Raw genomic sequence first — 26789 nt, 5'->3', positions numbered from 1 at the left:
ATTTCCCAAACTGGAGATCCCGGAACCACAGCCTTTACACCATTAAGAGCCCAAGATTTTTCTCTCCATCCCAGTCCTCATTTTTTTTTTTTTTAAGAAAATTGCTTTACCCACTAATTATGAAAGTGATCACGCTATTCAGGATTAAGACTTGGAAGGAATTTGGAAAAGGAAAGAATACAAAAGAAGAGGGGCGACCGGCGCTTTTGCGGTTGCCTAATTTTTAAAAGAGGCATCTGGGAGGATTTGGCTCTGGGTGTTTGGGTGAGAGCTGGACCTGGGCGGTGCAGGGGACGGCGCGGGTGCGGGGCGCGGGTGCCGGGGCCGGGAGGGGGCAGCGCGGAGTCCTCAGGGCGTCCGTGGCGCTTGGCTGTGCGGTCAGGAGCCCGGAGGAGAGAGGCCGGGGCTGAGGGGTCCGGCGGAGACCAGCAGCAGCGTGCGTGCCGCACGCGAGGGCCCCTCCGAGGCTGCGGGCCCCGGTGCGGTGCAGACCCGGTGCGGGACGCGGGGCGGAGCAGGACGCGTAACGTACCGGTGCGAAGCGCGGGGCATACGCGGTGCGGGTCCCGGGCGCGGCGCGGTGCACGCGGGTGCGGGGCGCGGGGCGTACCCGCAGCGGGCGCGGACAGGCGCGGGAAAGCGGCAGGGCGGGGCGGCGCGGTTATTGGCCACGCGCGGGGAGAAGGGTCGCGCTCGGTGTCTCCTCCCGCCAGCTCCCGCTCATCTTCTCCAAGCAGAACAACTTCGCGGACGGCGGTGCTCGCTCATCATGGACGTTCCAGGTAACCAAACCCGCCCCTGCCCTCCACTGTCCGCGCGTTAGTTGCCTTCGTGCATATATTTCAATGAGGACCGTCGCGGTTCTGCGTCTGGGCGGAGAGCGAGCGAGCGGGAGAGAATATCGAAATCATTTTGTGCAGGGGCTCAGGAGAGAGCAGCCCATGGAAGAACAACTTCCCTCTTCTTAGAAAGACTGTTTGACTATCGGAGGAGTTGTTCGGAGCCTGTGGGCGGGGAGGGGAGAGGTTTCTTTTCTTTTTGTTTCTCGACTGGGTATTGAGATATCTGTCCAGTTTAGCGGGGGAAGAAGGCGCCCGGGTAGAAGTGCAAACGGCGCGTAAGTTGGCAGAAGGCTGCAGGGGCTGCCTCCTGGCCGGGAGAGAAAGAGCCCGGGGTCTGCAAACCGAAGCTGCAGGATAAGCCGAGCTCGGGGCTCCCACCGCTGGAATCCTCTGGTCCTGAGCCAGGAGAGGGATTCGAGGGGCTCCGCCAACGGGGCTCGCTGCTGGCAGGGGCGGGGGGCGGGCGGGGAGGCGTTGGGTATAGATGTTTGGTTTTAGGATTTCTCTCTCTTTTCTGTATTTTTTTTTCTCACCCCGACTCCCCTGCCCCTTAATCTTATTCAGCCCAAGGAGCTTCCTGGGGATTTGTTCTTTGGGTGGAAAACGGATAAGATCTTCACCAAATGGATTGCTTAAAAAAAAAAAAAAAAGAAAAAGAAAAAAAGAAACAACTCTGGGTTGGAGAAATAGAGGGTGAAAAGGAAAGCAGGAAAGGGGAAAAGGTCTCTCGGTGTGACTTTAAAGAAAATGCCGCTGAAATTAAAGCGGTTAAGCCTCAGTGGATTTTAAAAAAAAATTTTTTTGCCTCTGTCTTGTGCCCTTCTCTGCCTTGGGCTGAATGGGTCGGGGGTGGCGTTGACCGCGTCTCTGAGGGTCGCCGACCATGTCATTATTGCTGAGGCCCCGCAGAATCGCGGGTCCCTTACCTGACCGCACCCCCGGCGCGCGCCGCCCGGGAACCTTCAGGGATGCCCTGCCTAGTGCGCCCTGGCGGTCCCTGGGACCTGTTGTGCCGTTCAGGGAGAGGGGGTGGCAATGCGCGGGACCAAGACGGTGGCCTCCAGGGAGGGGGCCTGAGCGCCGCAGGGACCTGCTCCCCGCGCCTCCTCCCCACACAGCTTCACTTCCCTGTCTAAGGGTTTGGGTTCTCTGCCCTGACAGGTCCGCTGGCGCCTTTCTTCTGAGGACGACCCTGGCCTTGACCATCCGAGCAGGGGACCGAGGCCAGAGGAGGCTACCCGCGGCCCTGCGCGTTCCTGCGCGCCCTCCCGCTCCCCTCCTGCCCCGTCCCGCCTCCGCCCCAGCGCGCCGCCCCTCCCCCCCCCCCTCCAGCCCGGATGCGGGCGCCAGGCCGGGGACCCCGCGGGCCGCCGCTGACCATGCCCGGGCGCCGGGGGGCGCTGCGCGAGCGGCCCGGCTGCGGCTCCTGCCTGGGGGCGGCGCTGGCCCTGCTGCTGCTCCTGCTGCCCGCCGGCTGTCCCGTGCGGGCGCAGAATGACACGGAGCCCATCGTGCTGGAGGGCAAGTGCCTGGTGGTGTGCGACTCTAGCCCCTCGGCGGACGGCGCCGTCACCTCCTCCCTGGGCATCTCCGTGCGCTCCGGCAGCGCCAAGGTTGCCTTCTCTGCCACGCGCAGCACCAACCACGAGCCGTCCGAGATGAGCAACCGCACCATGACCATCTACTTCGACCAGGTCAGCGGGCCGGCTGTCCCCTCGCCTCCTGGCTGGGGCGGGGACGGCGGGGGCCTGGGCGCACAGGCGGGTCGCCGCCTTCCCGGAGGTGCAGTACTAGGCTCTCCCCTCCTCTCTGCCCTGCCTTTCTCCTTTCTCCAGAAGGCTCTCCTTTTCACTTTGTAGCTTTTTTTTTTTTTTAATATAACGAATCAGCTCAGTGGGCACTTGGGTGACCGAGAGCCCTGTAAAGCTAAGCCTCCCGCAGAGCTAAGATATCTGAAATCGATTTCCCCAAAGGAAACCGTTCGTTTTAGTTTTCGCTGGGGTGGGGGCCGTCATTTGTGGTGGATGGGCTTCCGTCACCCCGCTGGCCAGCTTGGGGACAGACTTTATTTAAACTCTCCAAGCTCAGCGTGGGGGTTCTCCGAAGGTCTCAGCCAATGCTCAGAAAATCCGTACCTATTGCTCATTTTGTAATGGACTGGGGAGAGGATGCTTGTCTTCAAGAAAAATAAGTGGGGAAGGTGTGGGGGAAATAGCAGGGAAGGTTATATATAAACAAAACAAAATACAGTGTGGTTATACAAATACAGTAAATAGCAAAGGCAGTATATATAAAACATAACGTACAAACACAATATCAATACAGTACATGGTGTGGTTATAGAAATAACAAATAAAATAAAGAGCAGTGGCTTAAGTTTCCCCAGCCACTCGAATTCTCCCACCCTGTTCAAAGCAGAAGGCTCTGCATTGTGTCCAGCCCTTGGCCATCCCTTCTCTGGGTTACTGCTGTGCAGGATGAGAGGTTGTGACCTTACTCCTGTGTCCTCCCTGCCCACCTTGGTTTCTGTTCTCCAGAAGCAAAACATTATGGTGGTTTCCAGACTTTTCCTCATTGTTCCATTCCTTTGTCCAAAATACTTGCCACAAAAATGGAGCTGTGGGCTCACTGTGCACACTTGACTGAGGCCCCTTCTGTCTGTTAACCAACTCTCACCTGAAGAATGACCAATCTGCGCACCCCAAAGCCTCTCCTTAGGCCAGTGCATTTATTTGCTTTCATTGCTGTTAAAGGATGATGTGTTTGAAATCTGGGGAGGTGGTGTTGGGGAGGTCCCTCTTTAGTCTGTGTTTTTACAAGACATAAAAGACATATTTATTTTCATTGTGTCCAACCAACACAGACAGCGATGAATCAGATTTCACAGATTTTATATCCATCGTTTCAGTTCGGTGTCGAGTGGACTCTGAGGTACAGGAGAAGTTGTAGTGGGTGCTAATTTTATGGACGAGCAGACTGAGATGGAACAGGCTGAAGGGTGATTCTCTGGTTCCCCAGGTAGGGAGCAACTGAAGCCCGCTTTTCTGGGGCTGCTGGCTGTTCCCTCATCGACGGCAGGGCCCTGGAATGACCAGTTTCCTGAAGTAAAAATGGAGGTGACAGCTGAGGCAGTTGAGTTTGGAGAAGCAGCGCCCAGGGATTGGATGGAGGAGGCTTTGTGCTTTTTTAACACGTCGCAGGGCAGACGGAGAGCCGTGGAGGGAGGAGGACGGGCGTTCGGAAGGGCACCGTCTGTAACAGTGGATCCTGAGAGTCTCCGAGCCCTGCAGTCGAGGGGAGCGGAGTGGTGCTCGGAGCGCCCTGAGGAAGCCGGTGGGGGCGCCTTCCCCAGGTCTTCCCAGCGGCGGTCGGCGCAGCCGTGCCCGTTGCTTTGGGAGTGGCAGTTCTCCGTCAGTACCGAGTGCGTACAGAGGAACAGCACAGGGTATTCGGATGAAGTTTATTTTCTGGACGGATGACAGGAGCTCCCACCTAGGGCTTGCTGCTGTTGCTGGCTGCTTGTTCTAAAAGCTGAGGACGCCAGGAGAGCCTCCGCGTTGTGTTAATTGAGTTGCGCATCTGGGTGTGAGTAGGAACGGGGGCAGTGTCCAGACAGGGTGGCCCGATTCTTCCTGGAACATCTGAAAGGGAATTGGGTCTAATGGGGGACCTTCCGCTCTTCAAGTTCTGCTTATGACGTCATAGCACGCTCATCCTTCTTTTATTTGGGGAAAAAAACCCATCTGGAGGGTCACGTGACTTCTTATCCCCTTGGCCCATCTGGCCACTGCTCTGGCAGGTTCGGGGAGCGACGGGGGTCCTTCTGCTCTCCCTGAGTCATTCAGGCTTATCTGCATGACGTCATAGCTCAGCTCAGGCAGCAAGCATCTTACTCAGAGGACAGTGAGGGGAAACTGTGAAGCCAGCATTTATCGACTGTGGTCTTTGACTCAGCAGCCTTTACTGAGCACCTACTGTGTGCTGCCAGGGGGCTGGGAATTGTGGAGACAAAAACCCTCAGTCTGCTCGGTCCTGACGAACTCAAATTTCGGTCCCAAGCTTTATGGGACAGAAGTTATCTCATTTAATTGGCCTCTTATTTCACAGCCCTTTCTCTCCCTCTTCAGTCCAGAGCTCTGTTTTGGTCAAAGCTTCAGAGACCCCAGAATTTGGTTCAAGCCCCCAGGATCCCCCCAAACCTCTGCTAAGACTCAGTTCACAGCTTGTCTACTGACCTGGTGGTCTTCCGTTACCTCCCCTCTGCCTGCCCCCAACACACACAGTCGGCATCTGCTTTTTCCATGCATAAATAAAATATACTTTAAAGAAACCTTTCTGAATTATGATCCGTTGGAGTCCTTTTGAAGCCAGTTCTGGCTGTAGGATGTTTTAACCCCAGCGCCGCCTCCTTCCTGGGGCAGCCTTGACCCCCCGAGTGGATGTTGCCAGCTCTGCAACCCGTAAAGGCACCAGGGCGGGGGCTTTGTGCGTCTGCTGGCGAGGGGCCTGCTGCAGGTGCGCTGTGTCCCCTGTTCTTTTCCAGGTATTAGTCAACATCGGCAACCATTTCGATCTCGCCTCCAGTATATTCGTAGCACCGAGAAAAGGGATTTATAGTTTCAGCTTCCACGTGGTCAAGGTGTACAACAGACAAACCATCCAGGTGAGTGGCTTTGCCAACGGGACCCTTTCGGCTTGGGATTAATAGTCCTCGTGGCTGCAGACCCGTCACATTCTCCGAAGGGGGGCCGACCAGGGACCTGGGACCCAGCTGCGTCCTCTAGGTCAGGTCCCTGACGTGGCTCCACAGCAAGGATGAGGGGGAGGTGAGAACAAGCGGATGGAAGAGGGTCCTTCCTGGTTGGCTGAGCGTTTCCCCTCTGCGTTGCAGGTCAGTTTAATGCAGAACGGCTACCCAGTGATCTCCGCGTTTGCAGGGGACCAGGACGTCACCAGAGAAGCCGCCAGCAATGGTGTCCTGCTGCTGATGGAAAGGGAGGACAAAGTCCACCTCAAACTGGAGAGGGGCAACCTCATGGGAGGCTGGAAGTACTCCACGTTCTCGGGGTTCTTGGTTTTCCCGCTATAAAGGCAGAGCCCCCCCGGATGGTGGGGAAGTTGCTGTCCGGACCCAGGAATCCACCCTCCCTCACACCCTGAACTCGCCAGAACAGGACAACTTGTCTCCAGCCTCCTCCATCAGAAGGTTGCGGTAGAAGAGTGATTTCCTTCTCAACCTCCAGTATTTTCTTTGACTCTTGAGCATTCCTCGGGAACCTGGCCTCTAATTAGTTTTAGACGACAAGGTCTTAAGGAGAAATGAAATGATCGATCTAAGCAATTTGTCCCTGTGATTGTAAAGTCAATATCGGATTCCATTGTTGGGACCATTGACTCTTCTTCTGTTTGTACGTGGTGTCGCTGTCCCCCTGGGAGGAGCACGGCCGACCCCGGGCTGGACTGCAGGCGCGGCTCAGAGCAAGAGCCCTGCACATCACCGCCCGCCCGACGGTCCCTGAAACCTGTTCCCTGTGTGTCTGTTCAGCCTTAAGAGAAAGAATGGCTTCTCTTTCATTCTGTATTTTCCCCCTGGTGGATGGGAGGACTTGGGAGGGGGACCGGGACATTGCGTCAAGAAGTGCTTTATCCGGAGAAGCAAATTTTGCACGACTGGACTGCGACTTTTGTTTTGTATTGTTTGTGTCTGTGTGTGTGTGTGTGTGTGTGTGTGTGTGTCCCACCAACCCCCTCGAGAAGCTTTACTTTTCTTCCCACACTCAGCCCTCCCTCCTCACCCCTGCTTTTATTTTTTGTGCTGGGGAGAGGAGAGAAAATGTGGGCTGAAGTCCTGGATGAGACCAAACAAAACAAAACAAAACAAAAAATACCTGTGTATTTTGTTTTGGATGAGACCAAACCAAACAGAAGGTACCTGTATGTCAAAGTGAAAATGACAGATGGACATTTCAAAGAGATTCTCTCAGATGCACTTTTAGAACTAACCACCTGGAATTTTGTTTTTTTCCTTTGATTTACGTTCTGGAATACTTTTAAGAGCCTGACGTTCTTGGGTGGCACTGAATCGTGTCAGATGAGGATGGAAGCTGTGATGACCGAGGCCCAGATCACATGGTTTCTTTGCCGCGTGCACCTGGGTCTCCCAGGCAGTGTGGTTTTGTTCATTTGGATCCGCCTCTGCCTCCGGGTGAGCACATGCGATCAGGTGCTCAAAGTCAATGGTACCCACCTGCTCCTCCCTCCAGGATCCTCTTCTGGTCTGCAGAGGCAAGAGGGTGTCCACACTCTCCTGCGAGCACCCGGCGGGAAGCCACCTGGATGTCGCAGCGGTTTGAAGGTATTGGCCGAGGCGCCCTGCAAGCAGCTTCCCAGATCTTCCTTGTTTTGGCACCTTGTGCAACAGTATTATTAAATCACAGCTGAGAGTTGATGGGTGCAGGATTCGTCCGCCAAGGACATGGCACTGATCCCAAAGCAATCAAAGAAGAGACCTCAAACCGGATGTTACTCTGTCCTTTGTGTAACAAATGTAACCAAAATATTGATGATAAAAAGTCATAATTTAAGATTCAGAATAAATGGGTTTGATGTCTGGCTTGCTCTCGTCTCCCAACTCTCCAAACCTGTGTAAGTAAAGACCACGGCTCGAGGGCGTGGGGAAAGTCGGCCCATACTGTTCACTCTTTAGAGAAATACACAGGAGAACACACACCAAGACACGCACATCCAGCTGGGGGTCTGGGTGGAAGCTGCCTCTGAAATAGACCTTTTCACACAGATTTGGGGGGAGATGTTATGTGAAAAAAAAAAAAAAAAGGATTAAAAAGACCTGACGGGTAGGAATCTGCTTTTTATCACATTTCGTCTTTGATGCAGTACAAGATCCAATCCAATATTTCACTCAGAGATCACAGATGCACAAGGAACTGACCTTTGAAGAGAGCTTGTAAGATGTGTATGAGGAGGCGGCACACTGGGTTTCATTTTCAGATAAGAACTGCAGCGGGGATTCTGCATAGGGAAAAACATAGTTGGGCTAAGGGTCGAAGTTTGACTGGCCTTAGGTGAAGAACATAACAGAATGCGGAACTGAATTTGAATTAAAATGCTGCTACATTTTGGGAGGGGAAAAAAATCAAAAAATATCAACCAAAAAGCATTTGGGGTATTTTGGCTCAGTGATGAGAAGACATACTTCTGAGCAAGTGTTGTTTGTTAATGCTGGGCTAGTAGTTTCCTGTTTTATGACCCTTAGTTATTTAGTCTCTTTCCCTCATTCCTTTAACTTTCTGTCCAGTTTTAAACAAAGAGCAAGCAGCCCTCCCTAGGCGACGGTGTAGCGCGTGAGAGATGGGAAGATACATAAGTCGTTGCTATTCATATTGCTTACTAATTTGTCATAGATATTTCTTTGTGTTTACAAATTTATCACATACAGGTTGTTATTTGGATCTACTGTCTAATAAATAAGTTATTAAATTGATCTATCTGAAAATAAGTGTATTTCAGGAGTTGATTTTTATATTAGGAAGAAAAGCTTTATCTTTTTTTTTTTTTTTTTTTTTGAGACAGATGCCAAAAAGTGCATTAGGAAGAGGCCAGGACATTAGTGTTTCTGAAGTTGTTAATCATTCCCCGCTGCTCCTGCCAAAGTTCTGTTTGGCTAAGGAGCTTTGGGAGAGATAAAAATGCACAGAAGTTGAAATATATTTTTCTTTAATTGGAAAAGAGGGTACATCTACAGTATTTGCAGCCGAATTTGAGCAGACCAACTCTGAGCCCCAGTTGTCCATCTGGAGAGTGAGGAGAGCATCCCTGCATCTTCCCCCCAACTCACCCAGAAGTGTCAGAACCACCCGGCACCGTGATTGAAAGAGGTGTATTACATGGTAAGGAAGGTGTTTCTTACAAACCAGATTCTTCAACATGCATCATATGAAATTCTTTAAGATGAACACCCAACAGGGAGACATTTTTATGTGAAAAGTACATTTCCATGTTCTCAAATAGCCTTTAAAGGGCTAGCACTGTATTGGAGTAGTATAATTTGAGTTTTATAAATGATGATAATAGGAACATATGAAAATCTATACATTTCCATGTTAATTCCATTCTCAGTGATGTGATTTGACTATCCTTTGTGGCTTAAGCCAAACTTTCTGTTCCAGCATGTAACCGACATTTTATAAAAATAGGCATTTTAAAAACACAAGTGAAAAATGAGGTATCAATAATACGGCATTATAATAGCAAATTGCTCTAGTTGGTGATTGTTAATGCTACCAAACTACAAATATTTTTAAAACAGTGCTATTTTTTAAACTTAAAATATATTCTAATTTGAAACACAACCTTGATGATTCCACTCTAGGTCCTGAGAAACTGTGTTTAACATCTGTTAATTCCTGAGCCTTTTCTGCATCTTTATATTTTTGATTTATGTATTCGTGTAGAATGAAATTATTTACATTTTTAAAGGTTGTGCTTACTGTGGCTGCCCAGAGCAAAGTTGATAAAAACCTGTTGAATATTGGCATGAAAACTCATGGAATCCTTTAGAGATCTACTTGTTTGGAAAAAATATTTTTAGCTAAATCTATTTATATCAAGCATCGGAAAAGTTAGAAAAGACGTACAAAGCAAACCCAAACTTTTTACTGTATCCTTAATTCTGTTTGTAATAGTTCCTTGATTATTTCCTTAAAAAGATATCAAGGATCGATTCACAAACATGGTAACTTTGACAGATCTATGGTTTGCCTGTAAATACATGGACATAAACACCAGATTTTCAGCATAGTGGTACAAAATAAAATACATACATTGGCTGTATTCTCCTGAAATCTAGAAATAGGTGAGAGGGAAATTTGTTGAATCACTTTATACAAGCAGAACGGTGCCATGGGTTGCTCCAGCATGTCTCATGTACAGCAAAAGAGCAAAAAAATGTTCTGTCAATTTGTGTCCCTGTAATTTTGCAATTTTTTTTAGAAGGAAACAAATACTGCAATAAGATAATGTTGCTGTGAATAAATAGTTAATGTTTATATTTCTACAGACTAGGAAGCACAGAACATTCTAATGCACTTGAATGGAAGGCTCTGTTACATTATATTCAAGATGGTGTAAATAAAGGTTTGAACTCCTAGAGGCAGATTACATTGAATCTCTCTAAAGGGGTTACTGTGCACTCTGTAAAACCACTTGTAAAAAATGTTAAACGAGATAAAGCATAGAACTGCAATGAATTTTTACCCTTTTGCTTTGCTTCTGTAGGAACTGACTTGTCACTGAGACTATTTCTAAAGCTGGCACTTTGCTACTAAAATGGGATATTACAAACACTTTAAAATTTAAGATCAGAGCCTATAAATTCTCATGAGATTCTTAAAATTAACTTTCTTGGCATTTAAGAAGCAAGTACACCAGATACACTGAAGTCAGTTGAAATACAATTTCCATTTTCGTTTTATGGTTTTATATTTTTTGTGCTCTGTGTCTTTTTTTTTTTAATGATGCACTGTGAAAACGTTAACTGGTGATGACCGCATTTATTAGTCAGATTTATTCATGTATTTGGCTAGATATTTAAAACATAAGTTTTGCAGATAGATTTCACCAAAAAGTATATTTACTGCTTTTACAGATGGAGGGCTACAATTCATTTACATTTAGATGTTTTAAGCATCGATGTGTTACAGAGCTGCCCCTAATGTGACTGGTCATATCTAGTCTTAACTCACCCCTGCAAAAAAAAGAAAAAAAGTCTTCACAAAATTCCTTTAAAGTAGATCCAATGAATACATTTTTTTTTTAATGGCATGTGGGTGAATCTGTATAATGATATTACACTAGAACATGAATTCTGAGTAAATGAGCTTTCTTTCCATTCCCAAGCCCAGTAGGGTACCTTGAAATGTGTAAGGGCAGAAGCCGCATACTGTTACCTCCTGCAGATGATAGGAGCTCTGTTTTATCTTCCTGAGTGGATTTTGCTGTGGATTTCCATCAGCAGCATCACTTAGGTGTCTGTAGCATCATAAATCATCATCCTCACCAGCTCGCCCACACGCACTCACGGTGTCATCTAAATGAGCTCCTTGACAACTTAATTTGGGAAAGAAATCTTCATTCCCCCTTCTTAATGCCTACGGCAGGACTCCCCAGGGTTACAATGTGGCTTTGCGCTGGGGCTCTCCTAGCAGGATGGGAGCTCCTTATTAACGAGCCGTTTCAGGCTTGCAACCTGACGAGCATGGCCTTAACTCATATTACTGCTCCTTCACATTCTTCAGGAATGCCGTTTCTTGTTTAAAATTCATTTTAAGGGGCAAAAAAAAAAAAAAAAATAACATTCCTTGAGTTGAATGTCGGCAGTACATTGGAATAGGGAACTCTTGAATATTTTGCCTAAGTATTATTTTGTTCATTTGAAAAGACTTATGTCAATCTCTTATACTTCCAAAGTCCAGTGGGATATAGGGGTTCCTAATATTTCCCAGGCTTTGTTTTATAAATGAGCTTCTACTGGGATTCTGGGTGCATTCTTATTATGGATCTGACTCAAGAATAATATCTAAAGCGTAACTAAATTATCTGAAAAAATGTGGCAACTTCTCCTTATTTACTAAAATTCCTCATTTGCCGTATTTTTACCTGGGTCTTAAAGATTCCTACCAACTTTAAAATTAATGTTAAAATTAACATTTGTCTTTGAAATGCTAACATTTTTTTTCACAATCATGTAACTATTAGATCATAAATAGTGTACTTCCAGAGAGAAGTTTATCACTAAGACACAAATTTAGGACATGACAACGTGACACTGTTGCCAAGCCGCCATGTCAAAATGTCACAGCATAATTTTGTTCTGGAATTGTAAACTGTCAGCGGAAAGAACAATGATATTACTTATAAAAAATTATCTGTTCTTTTGGGAACAGGGTGTAGATATTTCCATAACATTTGTGGATTGCTGCCTAGGGGCCAGACCGTGTTCTTAGGGGTTATGATCGAAAAATAAAGACATAATCAGTGTGCGCCAAGGGTGTATAGTCCTTGTTGGAAATAGTGTTCAAAACTAGCCTGGAGGAGATCCAGTGAAACCGATGGTGAGGGGGTGGGCTGGGGTGTGTGCGGGAGGGAACTTTAGAAATTTGAATGCATATTTACTAAAGTTAATAATGTAATTTACATTTTTCACATATGAAGCAGAGACTGTGAACTTGGCATTGGCACTGAATACTGAACATCAGTTGATTTCCCAACTAAGAGGTCCCCCCATGACCTCTCCTCCCTTGGCGAACATGGTTGGGTATTGGGCAGATGGATGGCAGACTAGAGCTCATGAACTAACCTTGGAAAGACAGACGCAGGGAATTTCCATTGTTTTAACACACACGGAGTAAATTACAACAGCCCTTTTTACAGTTGTATTTCTGCTTGCCTCATGTGGTGGATTCCTTGGGAAGACAGAAGGCATGCCAGAATTACTCAGATCCTCGCAAGACAGAGCTAACTCTGAAGGACACAAGTAAGACGTGACGTGAAGTCCATCTTAAACAGAATGGTTGGAGAACCTACCACACGGATGTGTTTTACAAGATAGTAACTTAATGCATATTTAATGAATTAATGAATAAAGATCTAATTTCAGAAGAAATAAAAGATAAATGCAAGACCAGATGGCACTAGTAAAAAAATGAATTCTGTGTGTCTTCTGTATACAAACACACACATCCATGTATTCATGTGCGACCGCTGAACATAAACCAGTATTTATAGCCCAAACCCCCCGCCGCCAGAATGCCTTCTGGGTGCCTCTAGCTATGCCATCATTGAACACTCCCTTCCAGGCAAGACGAAGGTGATGGACCCAGGAACTTTTGCCTGGCTAACAGAGTCACTTCTACTAACTTCTTCTCTCAATAATTTGGTCTGTATTTCATATTTTACTTCTTGTGCTCACTCTTGGGAATCTATTTCACCGGAAGGTAGAAATTACATCTGGTCTCCCTGACAGACAGAGATTGAGAACTGTTGAGAATAATTAAGCCATCTGGTGCTATAAATCCAACGGAAAGTTATGATCAGTGGATCATGGCCTAATCTGCTGTTCATCCATTGCATCTAAATTACCTTGGCACAAAAGAATGACGAGGGGCTGGATTTTTAAAGGAAATGACCGCATCTCCCCAGTCATTAGCAGGCGAAGGCGTGCATGCATCAGACTGTGATAATTAGAGAAGGCTTACGCTCCCCTCAGGCCTCCTGCTTCTGATACTTAATTCTTCCTGTTAAAAAATATCTCAAAACGTACTGCACCGAGCAGCCAATGTCACGCAATTTTTACCTAAGATTCTTACCTATTCCTGAGTATGTTCATTAAAAGGAGTTATTTACTAAAATTAACTTTTCTTTTTTATCTTAATGGAGGTTAAGATGGAAATGAACCTACGTTTATTTTGTTGTATTTTCTTGCAGAAACATTTGTTTCAGGAAAATCTCCCCAATAGATGGTGCTGCTGCTGCGAATGACACCGTGGGATAATTGGTATGCAAACAAGCGCCAGGGAGAGGCCTCTGGGAATTCCCACACATCCAGTTATAGAAAGACAAAAACGTGGCTTTGGTTTTGCTAAATGCACATCGACATGACGGTACAATTTGGAAACTTCGGAAAGATTTCTTGGTATTTTGAGGTGGAGAAATTACTTCTCCTGTCCACTGTTTGCATCTCAAAGATCTTTGAAACAGAACCACAACACAGCTGAGGAATGAGCTAAATGCCCTTCCAAGTTTCTTTCCCTCATCAAGCTTCAAGGGTCTACTTGTTAAAAATATAATATGAAGATCATAATACAAACGAGAGCAGAGTCCTTTCATATTTAAAGGGAAAAACTGCAGACACAGGAATTGAATTGGCAGAATGATGCCACCGCTGCTGTTAACGATAACACTTGTGTGCTAACGCTTGACACGTGTGAGGCACAGCGTTGAGTGCTTTATGATTATCTTTCACATTTCGTTATTGTGATAACCCTACAAAGTAAACACCCTGACTATTACCATCTTACAGGGCCGAGGATAAGGTTTAAAACAATCAAATGATGCGGTCAAGGTCTCGAGCAAATGGGTAGCAGAAGTAGCATCTCGATCTGGGACGTCCCAGCCTCAGAACCTGACCTCTAAATGATGGTATGATGCAGCATCTCAGGATGAGAGCTGAAGCGCGAGAATCGTTTTGTTAAATAAGAAATCCTCATATATGCCATTCATCATAAGTGTCTGCGTCACAGTTATTTCACGAAACCACTTTTTTTTTTTTAAAGGACAATTGAACTTTGCAGCGTGCAAACATAAACACTACTTCACTGTAATCTCAAGAGAAATAGTGCAAAAGCAGCTGTAAACTTACTGATTCTCATATCAGAAACTCCAAAGCTTGCGCTCTCACGAAGTTTAGTCATCACTCCCAGGCAGAAAATGACAACTGGCGGCGATGCCTTTAGGTAGAAAACCGAGTTCTCATAACAGAAGTACACGATGCATAAAGGAGGGTGGGGCCGGGCTGCTGCAGGCACCTCCTCTAGGCGCTGTGACGTTCTCCTTCTTTCGTATTTTGAGAAAGTGCATCGTATCTTCACCCCACTAGCTTTTACTCCAAAAATATGCAACTTTAGAAGTTAAATAACTTTTTTATTAGACACAAATGTATGGGAAATATATCAGGGCATATAGACAGTGGTGATGGTAATAAGGAGGTTTATGTGTGCACGTGGACAGGATGGATGGACAGACAGATGGTAGATGACAGAAGGACAGATAAAGGATAGATGAGGGGTGGGTAGGTAGGCTCCCCCAACTCCCTACGATCACTTGAACTTAGGTACTGTACCCCCCATCTGGAGCTCTCAAGGAACTTGGGGGACCCCCCACCAAAGCAACTACATATCAGGGCAAGTGAAAATCTTAAAAGTCTCCACCCCAAATATCGGTAAGGAGCCCTAGCCCTCATGCTGAGCAGGTAAACTGACTTGTTCCGTCTGCCAGATACACAATTCGAGTAGTAAATAAAGAGGAACAAAAACAAGAGGCAACTATTTTATATAAACCAGTGTGTTTTGTATGATTGTTACTTGACTCTTGGATAAAATTTTAAGGTGAAAGCTACAAGCTCTCTACATCTGTATGTTTGTGTATGTTTATGTGTGTATGTATTTATGTATGTACATATGCATGTGTGTATGAGATGTACATGTGACGTATTTCTGCCTCTGGATAGTATTTCCAAATTAATTCATAAAATCCTGTAAAAGGAACTCTATTCAAGTTGGCTTAGAAACAAAATAGTGCTCATATAAATTAAATATTCATAAAACTCCCAGATACACAGGAACTAATCCAAATGTTTTTTTAAGTTCACACTATTTGAGTGAATTGTTGATAAACAAGATTAGTTTGGTATTATCGGTTTAATCAAAAGGAGTATGTCTTCTGAGTTACCAGAATTAAATTTAATATGAGCATATTTTTTCTACTTGAGATTATTAGTCAAATAAAATAATATATCCATGAGAGATTTAATTTTCCATAAATTATAAATTCAACCTAAGAACAAATGTACAAATAAAGACTCAGAAGAAATGAATTGCTTCATGCATATCAAGCACGGAAGTTTAGCAAAATACCCACGGATTTAATTTCTCTTAGGTGTTTCTGTTTTTGCTTTTGGGACACTTGCCTGAGGTGTATGTGCTGTAAAAATAGTTAACAGGGATGTAACAAGATTCTGGCTAACTTTGTGTAGTGTTATTAATACATCTACCTGAAAATAGTTTTCAAAAACTTTTTGGTAACTTGTAACCTTAGGGTTATGCTAGGTTAAGTAATAGATACTCATTAATCATTTCTAGGTTAGATAACCTACTGAAACATTAATTGGTTTTTATTTTTAAATAGTTTTCAGTATTTTTGCAGATAAATTCCATTATAGAATGAAACCTTCATTATTAAGCCTACATTTAAGTTTTTATAGTTTTGGGCTTTTATTTCATACAGTATAGTGTGGCTAAACATATTTGAGCTTGCTAATAAAATGTTCTTTTGCCACACTGAAAATTATACAATGATGAATAAAATTTGCTAGTCCGCTACAGAATGCTGGTATGTGACGGACAATTCCCAACTGATTACTTCCTATTGTTTTCTGAAAAAAAAGTAAAGGTTGCTAATGGTTAAAAATTCTAATCAATATGTGAAAACAAAGTTACTAGAAAGACAAAGGTGAAGGGAAATGACATTGTCTACAAAGCACAGGGCATGTGGGATGCGCTTTTGTTACGGGAAAAAGAGTAACTTTGTCCTAAAGTAAAAAGAAGAAAATAAAGGACAAAAACTGAAAATATAAAAGTTATAGGTAGTCTGAGAAAAAGGAATTTTGGAAAAGAAATTCTATCTTGTGAGATCAAATCTGGATAAGATTGAATGGATTTATTTGTAAGGTTTTTTTTAACGAGCTTTAGTATCACTAGTATACAAAGGCAAAACCAGAATTTAGTTTTTCTTCCCCATTATAATCATAAATGTTTTCCAATTTTTGATCTACTCTTCATAAGAGATTGTAAAAGGTAGCTTTTGTTTGTTTACCTTTTAAAGTAATTCTCCATCACAGAAATTCTGTTTTATCAGAAGGATTTCCTGTGCTTTATGTTGACTTTACCATGTTCTTCTTTAATAAGAGAACCAAATTGCCTTACTTTTTAAATGAGAGAAGTTTTTGCTTTCTTTCTTTTTTTTGTTTAATAATTACATTACTTTTTCTGTTTACTTTTGAATTATTTTATCATTACTTTGGTTAAACAGGAGCTAAGTATTTTTCAGTGACACATGATCTTATTTATTCCAACGTTTAAACCTTCTAACATGTTTGCTATTTTGCCTTCCCAAAATCAAATTCTAAATGAACTCCTCCTGATCTCAAGCTGAATTTGAGATTTCCCAGAGGGCTGCTGGAAAACCTCAGAGGATTTGTCTTTTCATCTTGCAAAAAGAGTAATTAGATTTATTTGGTATGAATTGCATGAAAATCATTATCAAATAAGAAGAAATACTTAACCTTTCCTTGTTTATATTTGTAGGGGTAAATGTTATTAATATAAATATCTCAAAAACTGTATGAAGTTCATAGAAATTTGTCAATACTCCTCTCTGTGGGATGTCTCGGTATAATGTTATCAGTCACAATTCTAGTTATTATTTTAAAATGTTTTATGCCACAGAAATAACCAAGTTTCCTTGTCAAATGAATTCTCATCAGATCTTTTATCATAGCCACTTCGTCCATGTCATCCACAGAGACATTTTGTTTTACTTTGATTCTTCTCCAAAAGTGTTTGCTGTCCGCTGCAGACCAGAGTGCTTTGTCTTCAATGACAAGGACCTGTTTCAGAAACCCACAGAGAGGATTATGACAGGCACTCTGAGGTATAGACTTCTGATGGCTTTGTTCAAATAAATCTGGAACCATACCATGGACTGAGTGAAGACTTCCATAAGTTTAGGGGAGAAGCCGATAAGTTCATAGAACTGCTAACCCAAGACCAAGCAGAACAAGAATTAATTACACGGGACTGAATGAACTGATGAAGAATGATAATGATGCTTTACAGCTTCTGTTTCTTTTTGTTTCATGCTTGTTCTTCAATGCTTTATTTTATGGTTTTAAGGAACCCCGTTCCCTTTTCTCTTAAGCTATCTATAACTCGTAACAATTTTGTGGATTATACTTTTGTAAACAAAAAAGAAACGTTTATCTTTTTCTTCCTGCTTGATCCCTCCAGGATTTGTAAACTCAAATTGAGTGTTCTAATTTGCATGGCAATATACACATTTGCATAATTTCAATGAGTCTATTCTCCTTGTAACAGGACACAGTTGGAAAACTGGTGATATAACCAAGTCTTTGAAAGGACTGTTATATTGGAGACATATTTGAGAATGACGTGCTTAGAATTAGACATGGCCAGACAACCTTAAGGAACTCTGGTTAACTGTATGGAATCAATGCTTATAAAGCCCTCCTGCAAAAACCATCCTGGTATCTTGCTTACAGGGTTCCCAGCCTTACAGGTGAGTAAGGAAGGTCACTTCCCGGCCGGCCTAGGAAACTTAGGCTGTCTCGAGGAATTCACCTAAATCTCTAGGTTCTATAGGTGAAGTCTGATGGGAAGCTGTTGGACAGGTGTTCTAGCCAAGAGAGGCTTGGAAGAGGCTAATATGTGACCCTTATGAAGAGTTTCAGCAAAGCAAACTTTAAGAAACCTACCTGGTTAATTGCCACTCTTGCTGCACCTACATGAGAAATCAGGCCAAGTGTAATGATATCGGATTTATTTTGTTAACTTTGGTTATCTTTGATCTAAACGAGGGGCGACTGGATATGGTGACCAATTGTGAGGGGTTCCGGATTTGGATGACTAGCAAAATAATGGTACCTAGGACAGGATTAGGGAAATTGGGAACATACTGTGATTTATATCACAGTAAAATTTATTCTTGTTACTGAAAATCTTCCCCACTTCAGATATATGTAAGCTCTGATTTGTAAAAAAAAAAAAAAGTCATCTCTAACAGGTAGCAGATTCATTTATAGTGCAAATAACTCAAGGGGATTCAGGGATGGGAGTCTTTATCTTTATTTTTCTCCATGAAGAATTCCAAATGAACAAATTTCAGCTGGCAAGAGCGGTTCATTTTAAATTAATATGTATGGTTAGTGGGTCTTGTTATTTTGCATTGAACGAAACTGTATTTTTAGATCCAAAACATAAAAGTGAATCTGTTGCAGTGACGATTTAATATTCCTTGTCAAATCTGATCTGATGCTTGGTTCACTGAATCATGGCGCTGGTTGGGATCCCCAGTCTTAGAACCAGGGAGTGATAAAATATCACGCAGTGTATTTCCAGAAGAACCCTAATAACATACTTAGGAGACATATGGAGAATATCGTTTATTCACAGCATCACAAGGCTTTTTACATCCGTTGTGACAGTCATGCCTGTAGTTTCCCTCCATATTTTTCAGATGCTAAAGCTGCTTCAGGCTCTACCCCAAAGATTAAATTTTAAATTTCATTAAAATAAAAGCAGAATGTTAACTAGGAGGTTTATTTTTTTGGCCTTATATATTAAAATTCTGTCACTCAGAAGCTGATTAATATCACTAGTGAAGATGACTAACGTTGAATGAAGGCTTACCGTGTGCCGGCTGCCATTCTAAGCATTTAACTCATATTACATCTTGTTATCAGCCAGATAATATCACTTTCTCGAGCCTGGAGAGTCATGTGTATCAGTGCTTCATTGCCAACAGTTATCTATGTTTCAGCTGCCCAAGAAACTGAAGCCCTGAGTCCCATCTGTCGGCTTGCTCAGGGTCCCACAGCGGGCCATCCTAGCCAGGTCTGAGTCCAGACTGACAGGCTCAGGGTCCGTATGGTTGAAGACTATGGCGTCACACCGTGCTGGGAGCTGGCCTCAGAAAATTTCAGTAAGGGCCGAAAGCTTCTTTCTCTAATTGACTATTGTGGTCAGATGCTTATCTTGCAAAACTTTTCCTTTTCCCTCCATCAATCAATTATTTATTACCTTTGTAAGTTAAATATATCTGAGGTTGAAATTAATTTATAAATGTCGCCTTATTTTCTGGCCAAATATAAAACGCCAAATTAAATCCCAGCACAGAAGTGCTTGTCTCGATGACTTAATATGTTTGCCAACCAGATTCAGGTCATTTATTCAGTCATGGATTCGGGTTAGGTGTGGGGGTATGATCGACGGCCGAAGCAGTCACAGTTCAGAACAAGCACACATGTAACTCCCAGTACCATACGTAACGGTAAGTGTCAGGGCTTTGAGAAGCATGGGGCTCCCGGCAGAAACACACTGGGCGGAAGCACGCTACCTGTAACCATGCTGCTTAGTTGTATTTATTTATTTATGGTATTGAAATATTAACGTGTGAACTACTAATTTACTGTGCTTTTCACTTTAAACCAGTAATTTGATTATTTGTTTAACAAACTCCGCTTGCCACAAGAGATAGAATTAAACTGTAGTCAGCTTTAATGTCCTGTTTTTATGTATGAAGAGTCCGTAAAGTTGCATTTGAAAAAAAACACTGTTATACTTAGTATATCGTGATGATATGAAAATGTATTTAATTTTAGCCACCAAATTAGCCAATTATACGTACTATTTTATCTGTATTACATCACAGGAAGTCGATGAGTAAGACGAGGAAAGAAAGAGAGAAAAGAGGAAGTAACTGATCACTAACCTCTTGGGATATATTAGAAAAAAATGCGGACATGCTTTTTTTTTAAAGTAGATTTGAGAAAAGAATGGGAAGTAATAGGGGAAAAAAATGGATGACAAAATTACCCCAAATGGCAGGATTCTGGAAGAAGATTACACACTATTAGGCTAAAATGTGCTCCGTTTATCTCCACATTTGCGCTAATGCGTTGTTTAGAATTTTGATGGCTAAAGAGTGGGCGGGAGCATTTGGGGCTTTGGTTCTCCGAGTCACTGTGCCTTTCTTGCAGCCTATGGGTGACAGAAAGATCAGTAGGAATCACATGGAAAATGTCCTCGTTCCAACGCTCTATAAAAAGTAAGGACAGGCTGTGATGGAACACATTTAATCAAAACGTGTACGGATCTGCCCGTTGCTGAAGGGACCAGCACAGGTAGGGAAGGCAGAGCCTTTGCCCTTAAAATGGAACAAAGGCGCCGAAGAGAGTTAAGTGAGAACTCAAGCCAGCGCCTGACTAGGCTGAGAAGGACTGTCGGTAAGTGCAACGGGGTCTTAGAAGGAGGGCAGTGTGGTCCGGAGAAGCCTACCAGAGCCTTATCCAAGCAAGGTGCTTCTGTCCTTTATCCCCAAGGAAAAGCGTCCCTATTTTAGGGGAGAAAAAGGGAAGCAAAGCTCAGCCCGGAAACAGTGGCATGGGGACTGCGACGGTCTTGGTCTTCCGATAGTATTTGGTTTTCTTCCCCTTAGGGAAGGGCAGTGAGCTTATCTAGTCAAGTTCGAGCTGAATGCTGAGAAGACCTTCAAAGGAAGAAGACAGAGCAGGAAACCACGGAAAACAAAAAGACCACTCAAACCAGTGCCGGGGGGCGAAGCGTGTGCTGGAGCAAACTCACCATCCTCGGTCCTTTGCTACTTATCAGTTCTTCCCCGCTGTGCCCCCCAACTCCGTCCTGGCTCCGGACCCAGCAGGCAGGTGCACCGCTGACTGTTGAGAGGGAGAGGCGGGCGGAGGGCACGTCCCAGCTGAGCCCAGGAAGGCCTCTCCAAGGTCTTGATCTTGCATTTATCTTTCTATAGCCCATTAATACTTACTAGCTGGGGGATTCCTTAAGGCAGTCATGGCCCTTTTAAGAAATTTGAGGAGAAAACAAAGAATGTATAAAATTCTCCACTAGAAAGAAAAAAAAAAAAAACAACAAAACGGAAAGAAAAGAGCAAGGAACTCTGTTTTCTTTTCCTTTTTATATTTTTTTCTATGACTTCTTTTTACTCGTATCCTAAGCATGTTTTCTGTCCCAGTGATTTCCAAATATGCGGGCGTGCACACACGTGACTTAGGAAATTCGATCATAAGTACATTCATATATCATTTAAATAGGATATATGTCGAAAACAAGATAAGCTGGAGTAGCGGGCAATTACCTATGAACGTTTTGAGCTGAACAACTGAGGGCACTGTGGAATTTTTAAACCCTGCTCCCAGGCGGCCTCCTAGAAGGAAGGGTGTGCAATTAGCCTTTCAGAAGTTTTAGACCAGAGAAATTATACAGACCAAAATGGCTAAGCTGTGACATAGGGTAGTTAATTCTAAATCAATGGGGAAAATTCTGGTTGTAAATCTTTATCACAATGATACACCACACGGGGAAGTGGAAATAGGTTATGATCATAAGTCATATCTTCGCTTTTCAATACAGTATGTTCAGAGTTGCTGAGGTATTTTTTTGTCTTTTCCTGTTTTTCTCTTCAGCCAGTAGCAATTTCGAGAACAGTTCACTCAGATAATATTTCCTGAGGGACTGTGTTCACTTGGTCTTTATCTATGCATTGCAGTGATTGGGTTACAACTCTACAAAACAGTGTTTATTATTGTCATAGTTATCAGCCAGCTTGGGGTATTTCTCATTGAACAAGTTTGTCTTTCAAGTATGACAGGAGATTTGAAAACTTTCACAAAACCTAATTTAGTATATGATATAATCGAAGACAAGAAGAAATGAAACTGAAAAAAAAAAAAAAGGACACTATGAATCATCTACAAAACAGAAGAGACTCGCAGACATGGTAAACAATCTTATGGTTACCAGGGAAAGGGGGGTGGGAAGGGATAAATTTGGCAGTTTGAGATTTGCAAATGTTAGCCACTATGTGTAAAAATAGACTTAAAAAATCCCAGGTGTCCTCTGTACAGCACAGGGAACTATATTCAATAATTTACAATAATCTTTAATGAAAAAGAGTATGAAAACAAGTACATGTATGCATATGCATGACTGGGACATGATGCTGCACACCAGAAACAGACACATTGTAACTGACTGTAAAAAAAAAAAAAGGAGAAATGAAACTAACAGAAAATTTATTCAAGAAAATTGTATCATATGTTGATGGTACAGTGTTCTCATTTGAAAGCCAAGAGAGAGAGATTTGATAAAGGCAGTCAAGGAACTACATGACCACCTTACCGCTAAAACTCTAATAATGTTCTTTTGTTAAAATATTTCAACAAATATCCCACCCCGGACCTAACTACGGTGAATATTGAAATGCTAACTTTAGGTGATATTGTGCAGCTTTTCAATTAGGACCTGGAACAAAACCATTTCCCAGCAGCGCAAATTGTTCATTCATCACATTCTTAGAGCAGCAGGAGCTTCACTGGGGTGGGCGCTGGAATCTGGGAGAATTGTTATGACCTGCTTATCTCTTGTGGGTCGTAAACTCTAATTTTAACTCTATCTTTAGTTTCAGGCTACAGAAATTCCTGGGTGATATGTGAGAGATTTAATTATTTTATTTTTCATTATATCCATGGGAGGCTTGGGTTTCTGAGCTCAAGCATTCGCTGTCTCATGCACTGACTGGTATTCTGCATATGGGCATTTCTTCTAAGCTTGCAATGCTTCATTTTTTAATGAAGACCATTAATATAATATTCACTGCCAAGGGTGTCATGATCAAATAGAGGTGAACAGCACATCAATAATTGACAGCAAATATGGCTTCGTGAACTGAAGCGTCAAGCAGACACGTGCAATATTACGGACAAACCAAGGGGAAACATGGACCGCTGAGTGCCAGCCCAGGCTAGCAGATCCCTCACCTTCTCTCACACCTGCATCTGGGTCCACTTCTACCTCAATGCCTTCCTTAATGGGAACCTAATACGGCTCTCCTTGAAAGCGTCCTTGAAACTCTGAAATTCCCCATTTTTAACTCCAATTTCCAGTTCCTTTTTACATCTTCCATTTCCTCTACCTTTTGTTCTCCCTGCCATCTGAATTTTCTCAGTGAAAATTGGTCTTCTGAGTTCATTCTCATTTTCTGGCTTCTTTTGCCTCTCGGTACAACCATGCCTTTACTTCTTGCACAGACTTCTTAGCCCTTCTCTACTTCAGTCCCTGTTCTGCTAATTACCAGCCCCGGGTGACTGGACTCTCCACTTTCTCTGTCCCCGTGTTGTTGTCACTGAATACAATGGCAGGTTAACACGAACATTTGAAAGAGATGCTGCAGTTTGCCGGGTCCTTTCCTGTCGATCTGAAATACATGTACAGAGCTGATTTCATCTTCACGATAGCTGAACAGGATTCACACAACACATTTATATGTTCTTCAACAAATAAATCTCTGAGACTGTTAAGTACCTTGAATAAATTCACACAGTCAATAAGCCATGCCTCCAGAATTTAAGCAGAAGTCTTCCGTTGGAGTTCCGATGCTCTCTGAGTTCGAATCCCAACGTTGCCACTGCGTAGAGGTCTGACTTTAGGTAAATTACCTAACGTCTCTGTGCAGTAGGTGGTGGCATCACCTGCCCTGTAAGGTAGCTGGGCAGACCGTGGAAGGCACTCACTGCCTGGGGCGTAGTAAGGACCAGGTCGGCTCTTATTATTTAGAAACGTTCCACTGACACAGTATCAATGTCATGCATTCCTCTGTTAGACTGAAGCTTTTTAGAAAAGGTGTGTTTACAGCATGATAGTCACAGTGAAAACAAAGGAAAGTTACTGTTTCCTGGAAGCCATTTATAATGTAAAATTCATGACTGTGTATTTTAAAGAGACAAGAATATAAACCACAAAATATGGATCCCCAACTATTTTTAAAGTATTTTATTACTTGATTATAAATTGTACATTTTTAGGGAAAATTCATGAATACAAGATAAGCACTTAAAAGAAATATATAGTCACCTATAATCCTTATATGTCGTTTTGTTAAAATTTTAGTCAATGTCTTTCCCAATTTTTTTCCATAACAATAAAAATAATCCAATTAAAATAATAATCATTATAAAGCAATAACACAATATTACCAGCCACTGGGTACCTCCTGTGTTCCCCTCGTGGTGCTATACTGTTTATATATATAATCAGCTCAAGTTTTCTTCCCAGCAATCCCATTAACTTGATTGTTACCATCTTTGTTTCACAAGAAACTGAAGCTCAAGAAGGGTAGATAATTTGCCTAAGTTCTCCAACCAACACATGATGGAACTGGGGCTCCATCTGAGACTGGACTGACTCCAAATTCCTTATATATTAAAAAAAAAAAAATCTTACAAAGCTGAAACCATAGATTTCCTCCAAATGTATAAAAACATGGCAAAACTAAATTTTACAAAGGGAGACAATCTATAGCATTGAGATGTGTGCCCCATTTTTTAAAAGATCCTATTCATTTTAATAATGAACACGGGAAGGGGTATATTTTGCTGAATGAGGCACTCCGGGAATGCAGTTGGAAGAGCACTGAAGAAAAGCAGACACTGTTTTCACACTCATAATATAAGCAGTGTTTAAAATATTTTTTGTCTCAAGGGAGAGTACTAATGTGACTGTCCAGCATTTCGCTAGAAGACAAGCCGTCTGCTCTCCAGTTTATCGCCATCCCCACGTAGTCACATATGTAAAATTCCATGTTTCAGTGTGATCGTTTGCTATTTTGCTGTTTCGTTCTAGCTTGGAGCAGAAGAATTTCCCATCCTTTAAATCTGTTATTTTGCAGTTGATGTTTCTAAATGCTCTGCATGTTACAAACTGTCATCAAAGAGATGCCTTATAATGGTTTTAAAATCTTCATATAACACTACACAGTGCATCTGGTCACTCTCAGTACAAAATGGAGGTTAGCGGGGTGGCCAAGATGATTGCTTTGGAAGTAAGTTGTGAATAACGGAGATGTCATCAAGAGGAGAATGTAGGTAGCGCTGACTGACAAGTCATTTCTTGAGTTATGAGAAGAGCGTTATATTTTGGGAAGAGAATGTCATAAACCCAGAGCACAGTGTTGATGTTTATAAATTCTTTTCTTGATTTCTTATGAAATCTTATGAATCCATGATACTGCTTCCATGACTACCATTCTTATACATATTTGATTACTTTGTATTATAATTTACAACTCAAATGCGCACAACTCAACGGCAGTAGCTGAGTTAGAATTTAGCAGGTTTATAGCTTTGTTTGGCCCTCGGCACAAGTAATAAAATCCCAGCTTTAAGTACCAGTGGGGTTTATAGAATGAAGACATCTGCATTATTATATTAAAATGTTCCTCCGTGTAATAAATATAACTGACAGCAGTGCATGACTTTCTTTATGAAAAATATGCTGATAGCAATATAGTCTTAAATACTGAAGAAACTGCCGATTAAAGTTTTATGTGCCTAGTTACCATCTAAATGTTCAACAGATGTCCATATTACAAGTTTACTGCCGGGTATTCCTAATAAAGTCTTACTAAAGGTTATTTTTAAAATGCCCATGAAAACATGGTATTAATCTCCCATTTATTTTAATCATGTTTGCTGTCTATTATTCTAATACGTTCTTTCGGGTAACACAGGTGTTTGAATGGTTAACATGTTGGAATGGGTTTTCTATAGTAACGTCCTAGGGTCTCTGGATTTCAGCGTCATCTAAACAGTGTCAAATGTTCTCTCCCTGCATCTGCGGGAGTCTTTTCTTCACAAACCTGTGAGAGTGTTTTGAGGGAGCTTCTCACCCTAACGTCAGGGTAACCAGATGTCTAGATTTGCCTGTCTCTGAGGATTTTTCTGGTAGAGGGGACTCTCTGGGCTGAACCTGGGCAAGTCATATTTGAATCAGATAGGACGTTATCTATGTACTGAAGTAGGGAACAACTAATTTTATATTCTTCCAAGTGGTCTTTATTTTGTATATACAAGTTCATTGTTAGACTGTCAGAACGTAGTGTTAACTACGTACCCTCGATTTTGATTGGGAAAATACTATGTTACTTTAACTATGAAGAATTTTCAGGACCAACACTCATTAACAGGTTTCATTATAAATTAAATCAGTTAAAGAAATGTGTTCAATTCCTGAGCCTAGATTTAAATTGAAGGAGGGAACCATGATGTAACCATGGAAATCACAGCTGTATTTGCCTAATTTTCAGATCATTTGTATGAAAGTAATATTGTTTATTAAATATAAAATTTTTGGAAAAAAGGGGGCAAAAGAAGTGAACAACTAAGCACGAAGCAAGGTTTAATGCATAATTAGAAAAAATAAATCCTTACAAATGGTACTTCTATATTTAAATTTTATTGAAAAAAATGAATGTATGTGTCGATAGCAT

At 42.7% G+C, this 26789-nt stretch overlaps 1 protein-coding gene across 1 annotated transcript; it reads left to right on the top strand.

Annotated features, from left to right (window-relative positions):
- Positions 1-2179: 2179 nt before the first annotated feature.
- CBLN2 (cerebellin 2 precursor) lies at positions 2180-8293 on the top strand. Its single transcript, XM_031441752.2, has 3 exons — positions 2180-2536; positions 5386-5505; positions 5734-8293. Exons 1-3 carry the CDS (start codon positions 2180-2182, stop codon positions 5929-5931), a joined length of 675 nt encoding a protein of 224 aa, XP_031297612.2. The 3' UTR covers positions 5932-8293.
- The last annotated feature ends 18496 nt before the right edge of the window (positions 8294-26789 follow it).

The sequence above is a fragment of the Camelus dromedarius genome, chromosome 28 (genome assembly GCF_036321535.1).
Source record: "Camelus dromedarius isolate mCamDro1 chromosome 28, mCamDro1.pat, whole genome shotgun sequence".
In the NCBI taxonomy this organism is placed as follows: Eukaryota; Metazoa; Chordata; class Mammalia; order Artiodactyla; family Camelidae; genus Camelus; species Camelus dromedarius.
This window is presented reverse-complemented; position numbering and strand designations above follow the sequence as displayed.

Excerpts from the sequence above, each read along its gene's own strand:
- CBLN2 (XM_031441752.2), top strand. The coding sequence starts at position 2,180 with ATGCGGGCGCCAGGCCGGGGACCCCGCGGGCCGCCGCTGACCATGCCC. Across the intron at positions 2,537-5,385 it reads TGACCATCTACTTCGACCAG|GTATTAGTCAACATCGGCAA; the intron begins GTCAGCGGGCCG and ends GTTCTTTTCCAG. Across the intron at positions 5,506-5,733 it reads ACAACAGACAAACCATCCAG|GTCAGTTTAATGCAGAACGG; the intron begins GTGAGTGGCTTT and ends TCTGCGTTGCAG.